Source organism: Molothrus aeneus, chromosome 1 (genome assembly GCF_037042795.1).
Source record: "Molothrus aeneus isolate 106 chromosome 1, BPBGC_Maene_1.0, whole genome shotgun sequence".
NCBI lineage: Eukaryota > Metazoa > Chordata > Aves > Passeriformes > Icteridae > Molothrus > Molothrus aeneus.
Window position 1 is genome coordinate 124,562,183 of NC_089646.1, and position 10,560 is coordinate 124,572,742.

The window sequence follows — 10,560 nt, forward strand, 5'->3', positions numbered from 1 at the left end:
TCTGCCGTGGCCAGGGATACCTTGCACTAAATCAGGTTGTTCAGGGCCCCATCCAACCGGGCCGTGTTCCCTTCCCGGGGCGGGGCATCTACATAATCTCTGTGAAACCTGTGTCAGTGCCGCAGAACCCTGACGGAGGGCGAGTTCACAGAGTTTTTGAAAGTTTTGAAAAACCACAGAGTTCAGCGGTTTTTGAAAGCAATTTGCAGTGCAACTGATGCATCTTCAATATTAATTAAAATCATATAGAGGAAAAAACTTTCCAAGCCTGACTGATACCAGTTTCTTTTTTTTTTTTTTTTTCCCTGTGGTCGTTTGAGCCTATTTTCTGTTATCGGGTAAAGACAAAACACTGAGGGCTGGGCTTGTTTTGTTCTCACAAATTGCAGCTGATGTAACTGACTGTCCTATGTAGAATGGTGATCTGGCTAAACAGGGCAAGGGTTGCAATTTGCTTTACGCTTAAAATAATCACAAAATGTCTACCACGCCAAAAGAAGCAGTCTTACCCCATTGCCCCAGTGCCAACCCAAGGCACAGCTAGGCCAAAGGGGGTTAGTTTTGTGCTTTCCACATCACTGAACAAGTTTCCACTCTCACTGAATCTGTTGTGTGGGGCAAGTCACTGTACAATTCCACATTTCCTCCTTCCCATCTCATAAACAAGAATAAGCCTGCTTTTTAAAGTATTCACAGTCATTAAAGAACTACAGAGATGATAAGTTGTGTTTTTATTGATTATTTTGCAAATCGCGCTTTACAAGGTTACACCAAAAGCACACAGACCACTGAAAGAGGCTCTTTGGCTCAGATTTGGTTTTTGTTGAGGCAAGCAGCTGAACGTGCCTCAGTGCAATCTATATAGGACTGCATGAGTGTTATGAAAAATGGCTTTTTTTACATCATTAATGTATACTTAACGTTACAGCAAGGGTTTTACAGGAGATTTCAAATTCTACATTCACCTTAAAATCAACAGAAGTAAAACAGGAACGCATGAAGTTCTCTCCTAACAAATATAAGAATTTTCCTAATCCAAACCACAATTTCTATTCCAGCTGAAATTTTGTATTTAATATATGAGGCTACTAGGAGGAAAACTAAGCTGCAAGGTGTATTTTTATGTGTCACCTGATAAACTGGATGAACAGAGGTGACATATTGATAAAAAAAGTCTGCAAATCAGACTGATCACACCCCAGGGTGCACACTTCCAAAACAAACACAGAAACAGAAAATTGTGAAAATAAAAGTATGGGAGATTACTGCCTGCTTTCTTAGTGTGATATATTATTTCTTGCTTAGTACAGCATTGCCCAGCTGATCTAACAGGTCACATATCCAAGCAGAATTGAATTCTTAATGTTAATACAACTCTTTCCAAACTGTTGCATGTATTACAAACCCATGCCAGGCAACCTTGCAGCAATGTTTGAACTGGAACAAGGCCAGGAGCTGCTACCACAGCATCTCACAAAAAGTTTGTAAATCCTTGACCATGTGCATTCTCTAAAATTACAGCTAGAATCACTAAAATGCTTGATATTCACCAATTTGTGTAGTTTGGCTGAAAGTATTGTTGTAAAATCAGGAAGTATTTATTTTGATAATTTTTTTTCTTGCTTGCATAACTTTACATACTTTTTTTTTGCATCTACTAGAAGTTAAAGTTTTGTTTATTAACTTAGAAGTGAAACAATTCATCACCTTCTAAGCATAGGGCTGTAAAATTATCAGTGGTTTCAAATGAGAACTGACTCCTCCAAAGTATTTTGGTTTTTTTTTCAAATGTAGTTGCTTAACTTTCTGTATGAAAATGTGCTAAGACAATGAGTTTAAAAAAATTAAACAAAACAAAATGCTAAGTAAAGATATGCTGAAATCTAAACAGGTAAAATGAGAGGAGTTCTAACCTATGCAAGATCCTGGAGGTCTGGAAAAGTTTCTGCTTTTGTTCCAATGACCATTGATTAGGGTGGAGTTTTCATCTCTTCTCCATTATTTATCTGTCAGACTAATTTGGTTTTGCTTCTCAGTTTCTGAAAACTACCTGGAATGAGCTTCTGTGTACAATCCTAGACAGATTCCTGGAATAAGATGATAGTGAAAACTTTTTGGAGTCTTATCAACTGTGACTTGCCAGGTTTGTACTGTCATTTACAGGCTGATAGACCTTAGCCATTACTGGCAATTGATGAAAGCAACCACCCTGGTAAAACCTTTGAGGTCTCCCCAAAGATTTATTTCCTGTATCCCAAGTCTATCTTCTCTTTATCCACAAAAAAGTGTTATTTCAATTATTTTGCCTGAAAATGCTAAGGCAGAAAAATCAGGGGCAGGAGGAAGGGTGTAAGTAGAAAACTATTGAAGATTTAGCAAAACATCTTCTGCTAAAAAAGGGGAAATGACCCTGTTGCACAAAAGTATTTTTCACTTGCTTTTGTAGCAACAGGTTGGGGAAAAATGTTCTGCTTAAGGCTCTTCCCAGCTCACTGGTTCCACAATGCTGTTTGGGCTCTTACTGCATATTCTGTACCACAGCAGCCTAAGATAAAAAGAAAGATGAATAGACAATTGCAGATTAAAGGGAGGAAAACAAGTAACAAGGGAAAAGGGAACTGTTCCCCTTGTACTGGAAAGCAAGATAACAGCTGGAGAGACAGGCAGGGGAAAGCAGAAAAATGCTCCTGTACTTTCCACTGACAGGAGACAAAGATTTCCAAAATATCCAGCCACTGAAAACCCTTTCCTTCATGGAAACCAAAAACATCTTCCTTTGCATGACATCCCCACCACATCCAGTAAAGTAATTTAATCATACCTTAGTCATGTCAAAACTACAGTAAAGAATATTTAATGCAAAATAAGTGACAGGCTTACTGAGATCTTTTATCCCCCACTTAATCACACAAGATTTACAATCTTGTAATTGTACAAGATTGCAATCTTGTGATCTTACAAGATTCACTCAGGAAGACACCTGAGTGAATTTACTTTTGCTTCATAAAGTTTTCCTCCTAAATGTTATTAAACTATTACAAGAAGAAAATGTGGACCTGGTTTATGGACAGGGCTGGTTTCCAAATGCCATCAAATCTGTTTGTGTAGATGTAGAAAAGATGCTGCATTAGCATAGTATGTTTCTTTCATTCAGAAAACTGTCATACTGCAAATTTACATTTTCTTTATTTATTAAAACATACTGTCCCCACCACTTACACAAAAATAAATACCAAATTTAGGAAAAAATTCTTGACATAATACAGCTCAATAGAGCAAGAATTTATTCTAGAATGTGAATATTGGTAATACTAGTTATTATAATTTTCCTTTCAGGACACAGTTCTTCTGTCAGTCAAGCAACTGAGAAATTGATGGGAATTGTGTCTTTACAATGGAAGACATTCTGGTATACCAGTGATTTAAAAAGAAAACTGGACTTGCTTTAATACCATGCTTATAAAAAATACTGGATTTTTTTTGTTTTTGTTTGTGGAAATGTATTGACTAACTAAAGTAGGATTCTGTATCTTCTATAAATAGAACATCATTATCAAGATACTCCAGAATTATATTTCCTCCATTGTACAGTGGACAGTCTTTATCAGATAGCCATGTTTCCAGTGTGTGCTCAAATGGTAAGGCTTCTCCAGAGGCAGTATGGCATAATCTCAGTTTCTGTAAGACAAATAGGACAGAAATTAACACCAAGATTTGCCTATCCAAGGTGAAAGAAGTGGGGTGGGAGAGGCACAAAAGGCTAAAAAGAAAACTAAAACCAAAGTGCAACAACCTGGAAAATGTTTGTTATTGCTGACTTACCTGGGATGTTGATTTGTTGTTGTCATTTTTAAGGCTTGCTAAGGAAGCTGCAAAATCTACTACTTTGCCAATACTCCACTTACTGCAAAAGAACATGGGTTTGCTTTTCTCTTTGTTCCCTTTTGGTAAAAATACTTGAAAGTAAATTCTTTCTGTCTAGAAAAACATGAAAAATAAGACAAATATTAAAACAATTGATAAAGACACAATGCCAGGGCCTCACACAGGAGGTCACCTTTTCTGGGGACCAAATTGATTGTGGGCAGGAAATAAGCCCCCTGGTTCACTTGGCAAATTAATTATATTGGACTTCTCCCTTGAACACCCGAGGGGTGGTGTTACATCCTTAATGGAGATAAAATAAGGGAGGCTTAGGGAAAACTTTTGTTTGTGGTAAAGCTGATGGTCTTACCACTCTGGCAGGATTTCATCAACAGTTTGCTGACACTCTCATGCCCTCTACTGTGCAGTCTCATGCTCTCTACAATGACATTCATTAAACAGAATGAAAAAATCCAGGAATCCTAGGACAATCATGGAGTTTCCTGGGTGTTCCACCTGTCCTCAAAGTAATAGTGCAGTCAAGAAATGGAATGGTCCACTAAAATGAGCTCTAGGGCAAAGTTTCCTTATAGGAAAATGAGGTAAAGCCCTAATTAAAGCTGTTTGATGTTTAAAATAACCAGTAGACACCCACCAGATGCCCAGTAGAAGAAGCTCATTTTCCTGCTTTCCAACAGTAAAATGTCTAATAAACCCCCTAGTGTCAGACCTTCTCTTTTTTCAGGGTGACAATGTTCTTATTAACTACTTTATGAAGTTTAAAATACTAGTCTGTCCCTTTACTAACTCCCAAAGCAAAGGGCACATGAGAAACTGTTTCTAGATGAGGACTCCATTTACCTTCACAGAGGTTTGGATAATTCCCAGGAATGGGCAATTTCTTATCATTTCAGGAAATGAGTGAAACTTGGGACTTTTTGGCCTGAACAAACCTGGAGTATGCCCAAGAAATAATCACTTTACCTTTGTAGAAATCTCAGCTGTAAAAAGATTATCACAGTGCCCACTGTATTGTACTGAAGGTTATCTGTACCTCCTTCCTCCCTGTTTCATGAATGGGATGATAATCGTGCTATGCAGTTTATGAAAATCATTTCTCACATGGATTTTTACACATACAAATGGTTTTTGTTTATACAACACCCTCAATCTTCAGGTGCTAATTCTGGGTGAGTAGCTGAATCTGCACCTGAAACATCTTGGTACCAATCTAAGTTGGCATACTCATTCCTCTACACTCTCAAAATTAGCAAACTCAAATGTTTAAGGCACATTCTTATGATAAGACATTATCCACTGCAATGCCCCAACATATGAATTCAGTCTTGGTGGGGAAACCAAGCAATTACATGTTTCAGGGCTAGATGATCTGAAATTTTGATATTGCTAGCCAAGTATTAAGATTTGACACTACCTACAAAAAGGGCCCAGGTGATAAGGAACCACAAGCTAAGATGTGCTATAAAATTCTACGCTGCACTACTTACAAAATTGTGCTACAGTGATTCTGTAAGTCCTGTTCTAGTCTAATAATGAAATTCTATGCTCTGCTGATCATCAAATTCTGCTAAAATAACACGATTTAATAAACTTAGTGCTGTCATCTTTCTGCCAAGAATCCCCATAAGACCCCATTTGTCCCTGCTGTGCTATGTGACAGCCATGTGGCAGGCAAACACATTTTTGCTATGAAGTAATAGAATTTGATTCCACTGCTCCAAACTCCACACAGACATCTTATAACAGACTTAAGACTAGTGAGATTGCTTTTGGGTACCAGACTGAAATGTACATTTAAGGGGTTGTGGTCTTGAAAAATTAAATCCAAAACCAAGGAACCGAGGAAACTCGATGAAGATCAAACAATTTCGTAATCTTTCCAGTTCCTTTGAGAATTCAATTATTGAAAACAAACATCACTGACCTGAGGCAAGGACTTGTCCCCACATGCGTGCATTTTCAGTTTCATTAATGCCACTTTTGCTGCTGTCTCACTGTTTTTTGCTCCTTTGCGTTTTTTGCTTTTCACTTTGTCACTCTTCTTAGAATCTGAGAACAATATTATTCCTGTTAGTGTCATCATTCTGACTGTTCCCTGAGCATTTACATGACATAGACCTTAGTCGGTTGGGTCTCATTGTATTGCCAAGGATCCCATCCCTTTTTATATCTGTTCATATTTTGTATTTCCCAAAGTCATGTATCAGCATTTTTAGTTCTAGCAGAATTACTTTCCATTGAAAGGTAGATAAACACTATCACCATGTAAACACAGGCTGCAAAAGCCAAATATATACAAATTCTGGAGCTTCTACATCTGTGGCTATCACAGCATTCATATGGCAACATTTCAGGTCCTCCTTTCTACACATAACCCCACTGTCCAGCTGGGCAGTGCTGTTTATTCTCTTTCCATCCTAGAGCTTGTTTAAAACCTGCAAAACGTTACATGGTAGTATCAGAGTTTTCTGGGTATCTTGATTGTGTGGATGTATGTCAATCCCAGTAGACTGACATACACATCCAACACAAGTGCATTATTTGCACATGGATTAATATGTAAATAATAATGGCTAGGTACAATTCATTATAGTATAGTACTTGTAGAATGACAACAAGACAATAATTCCAAAAGAAACCTGTGCTCTGTTTATTCTTTAGATTCTCTTGTACTGTTGTTCTTGCTCAGTTTAGATGAACAGTTTTAAATGTTGACATGTAAGTTTAGGGCTATATAACCAAGGAACTCCCATCCTTTCTTCTTATTTGGTGAAACCTGACCCCTTAAAGGAGGTCAGAAACTCAAATAGTATTCTGAAAAAAAAAAAGAAAAAGAATATATATGCCTCTGTACTTGCCAATAATATGCTGAACAAGCTGCTGGGTGGCAGCCATTCGAGGTTTTGGTGTGTCCAGCTTCTCACATTCATGGTCTGATTGATGACGATGTCTATAAGCAACAAAGTAAAACTTCTGTTGCATTTTCCATGCATTATTGATGAATATTGATGTTTAAACAGTCTGTTCCACTCACCTGAGACAAAAATGTTTTTCACAGTAAGGACATAACACTGGCAAAAGCTCCTTTCCACTGCAGTCCTTGTATGAGCATGGGTAAGATCTGTGCTGATCAGGTTTCACAGAACTGTTTCTTATATTCACCTAGGAGTAAGTACAAAATATTTTGTGTAAATAAACAGATACTACAGATAGTTACCAACCCAGCTTTCTCAAAGATCTGTGCTACCTCTCCATTCTATGGGCAAACCTGGTACAGCTACTCTCTCCTACTTCTGCCCTGGTTATGTTTAGCTCAGAGGCTGAAAAAGAACTGTCATGCTACTCAAAGTCAATTTACTTCTGAGAGGAAGAAAAAGAGTAGATTCATTTTTTAAGTCCTTCACATTCTGAGTTAAATAATTCATACTTAAATACCATGTGCATTCATCTAGTCTGAAAACACACAGCTAAGTTGCATGGAATTTTAATTTAAGGCTGTCATATATTATTAGATTACCTCAGAACACCCATGAGCATCCCGGCTCCTGTGCTGAAGGCTTTGTGGAAAAAGAAGAAAATATCACACTGTTATCAATGTTCCAGGAAAAAAAAAACTTGCATGTGAAAACATCTAAGTGTTTAAAGAGTAATCTGACACATTTTATAACGGAAAAACTTCAATTAGATAATGAATCTTTTCCAAAGTTTGTTCTATCCTATGCATTTCACTTCTTGAATGGACAGATCATATTCTTTCTTAGAATGTAAAACATTTAGCTTTTGGAACTGATGCTTCAAGATAAACAAACCATTTCAAGAGAATGAAGACATTAGCATGCTTAAGAGTTCAGTTCAAAGCAACTAGAGCTTGTCTGTTTAATGGATTTTCAAATTTCTTCCATAATGGCAGAAATCCCTTGAAGGCTTCGGATACGTTAGAAGTGAAATCTGCCCCCAATCTCTGAGTTTCTCTCAGCTGCCCTCTGCTAATCTGAAGTGTAAATCAAAGTGCAGACCCTGATTTCAACCTTGCAAGAAACCTCAAAATTTTTTTCAAGAAGAAAACATAATCAGCCACCTCCTTGTGGAAGCCAGCAGATGGGGTGTTTTGCATTTTAGCAAAGCTTTTGACACTGTCAGAATGTTCTTCTGGACAAAAAGGTCCAGCACACAGCTAGACAAGTCTGTAGTACTATGGTTTGAGCTCAGAGAGTCACAGTTAATGCAATTGCTTCAATCTGGTGGACAGTGGAGTTAGCCAGGGCTCAATTTTAGTGCCAGTGCTCTTTAGAATTTTTATAAATGATCTGGATACACGCTATGGTTGCCAGCCATTCTAAACCAGGAAAAGCTGTCAACTCCCTTGAGGGTGGAGCAGTTACACAGAGAGATTCATGATAGACTAGAGAGCTGGGCAGTCACTAACTGTATGAAATTTAATGAGAGCAAGTACAGGATTCTTCACCTGGGATGAGGAAATTCTGGTGACCAAGTGTACAACATAAGGAAATGGAAAGAAGTTGTGTCATGGGAAGTTCAGGTTGAACATTAGGAAAAGGTTCTTAGAGAGGGTGTCTGGGCACTGAACAGCCTCCCCAAGGAAGTGGTCATGGCACCAAGCCTGCTGGAGTTCAAGGACTGTCTGAATGACAGTTGTATGCTTTAGTTTTAGTCCTGCAAGGAGTAGGGAGATGGACTTGTTGACTCTTGTGGGACCCTTTCATTTTGAGGTGCTCTGTGATTCTATGAACTTACCAAAAGATGCCTGAACAGCCATCACATACAAAAGGAAGAAAATCTGAAACGAAGAGATTTGTTTTCAGTTAACACAACATGGTTGTTGTTTTGTTAATAGTTTCTAGCTTAATTTTCACATGATTAACTTTTGTTCATCAACATCACAGTGAGACCACTTAGAACACTATTTACTGAGAGTGGATTATTTACATTTTTTTTTTATGGGCTGCCAACTGGAGGAGATGCTGGCTGTTTGGAAGGGAAAGCATCTCCTCCACTGGACAGTCATAATGATCCTGCCCCTTCTTCACATCATATCATACATACTCTGTCCTTGGGGGATTAAAATTGCACAGACTTCCTAAGCCTCTGTACACATCCTCTGCCTACCACATAAATTCTTACACATAAAATCACATCACTGTCTGCTGAACTCCACCACATCATTAATGGCAGCAAATGCCAGGTCCAGCCCACTACTCTGCTTCTCCATCCTTAGGATTTTGTGCTGACAGACCACCCCGCAACTGAACCACGCAGCTCAGGTCACAATCATCTCGATCCCTTCATCTCTGAGGGGTCCCTCAGAAAGTTTTCGGTACGGGCGGTTTGCTGCTTCTTTCTGAGAGGTTTCATTTCCAGTCACACTCTCCGAGATCACTGAAGGCACCAAGTGTGAGGAAGGGGCAAGCAGGCAGTTAACCACCCAGTGAGGCAACCCAGGTGACAGGCGCTGGCACTGCAGGGCTGCAGCAGCACAGAGGATTCCCGGATGAGGGAGACACGCCTCACAACCCCGCACCGTCCCCGGCCCACCGTCCCCGGCCCACCGTCCCCGGCCCACCGTCCCCGGCCCACCGTCCCCGGCCCCGCCGTCCCCGGCCCCGCCGTCCCTTACCGAGCTGGCGGCACTCGGGCACCCCGCAGTTCTGCCCCACCTCCAGCTCCGCCATGGCGGCGGCACGCAGGAGGGGGAGAAGCGGCGGGGAGGGCGGGGCCGCGCTGCGGAGGGGCCGGCGGGACCCGCCCCGGGCCGGGCCGGGCCGAGGCGGGGCGGGGCCGGGGGCGGTGAGGACCCGCCCGCGCCGGGCTGAGCCTGATCCCGAGCCTGTGCTCGCCCCGGAAGCTGGGGGCTGCGGGGGTGCCGGCAGGACCGGCTGCATCACCGGGCTCAGGGCGACCTGAGCAGCCCATGTTGGCCCAAGCCTCAGCCTTCAGTGGGCCCAGAGCCGCGGCTGGTGCTCCTCGGGCTGTTCCAGGGGGAAAAAAGGCGTAATTTGTGTCTCATTGTGTCGCTATTTGCGACGTCCCTTGGGGCAGAGCCTTGTTCCCGGAGGCAGAGCGGAGGTAGCCCGACTTCCCGAAGCACTTGGTGCATTCTGCAACCTGTTGGTGCCACTGAGGTTTCCTTAGCGGCGCATCCACTACTTTTGTACAAAACCACATTCCTTCAGACTTCAGTGTTATGTTCCCAGCCCTGACCCGCTGGCACACCTGTGCCCGAGGGTGATGCTCTCCCGAAACACCTTCCTGCGGCATGTCTCCAATTCTGGGCTCCTCAATAGGAGACACGGAGCTTCTGGAGAGGATCCAGCAGAGAGGGACAGCATTTTTCAAGGGACTTATCTCCCTTCGAAGGAAAGACTGAAGGAGTTGAGGCTCTTCAGCCTTGAGAAGAAGTGACTGGGAGAGAACATAACCAATGGGCCTATAGAGAACATAACCTATAGGCCTCTTATGGCAGAGTGCCAAGAGGCTGGGGCAGGTTGTTCTCCGTGGTGCCAAGCAATACGACGAGGCAACAAGCAGAAACCGATGCACAGGAATTTCCACCGGAATACGAGGAAGAACATTTTTATTGTGTGGATGACCATGCAATCGAACAGGTTGCCCAGAGATGTGCAATCTCTCTCCCTGGTGATACTGAGCCGCTCTAGG

The 10,560-nt window shown here is 41.4% G+C and overlaps 1 protein-coding gene across 1 annotated transcript; it reads right to left on the reverse strand.

The window, feature by feature from the left end:
- Positions 1-716: 716 nt before the first annotated feature.
- On the reverse strand, positions 717-9,596 carry ZFAND1 (zinc finger AN1-type containing 1). Its single transcript, XM_066564242.1, has 8 exons — positions 9,521-9,596; positions 8,641-8,683; positions 7,403-7,442; positions 6,920-7,047; positions 6,744-6,835; positions 5,810-5,934; positions 3,823-3,978; positions 717-3,678 (listed from the first exon to the last, which is right to left on the reverse strand). The coding sequence occupies exons 1-8, from the start codon at positions 9,573-9,575 to the stop codon at positions 3,508-3,510; spliced, it is 810 nt and encodes a 269-aa protein (XP_066420339.1). The 5' UTR covers positions 9,576-9,596; the 3' UTR covers positions 717-3,507.
- Between the last annotated feature and the right edge of the window lie 964 nt (positions 9,597-10,560).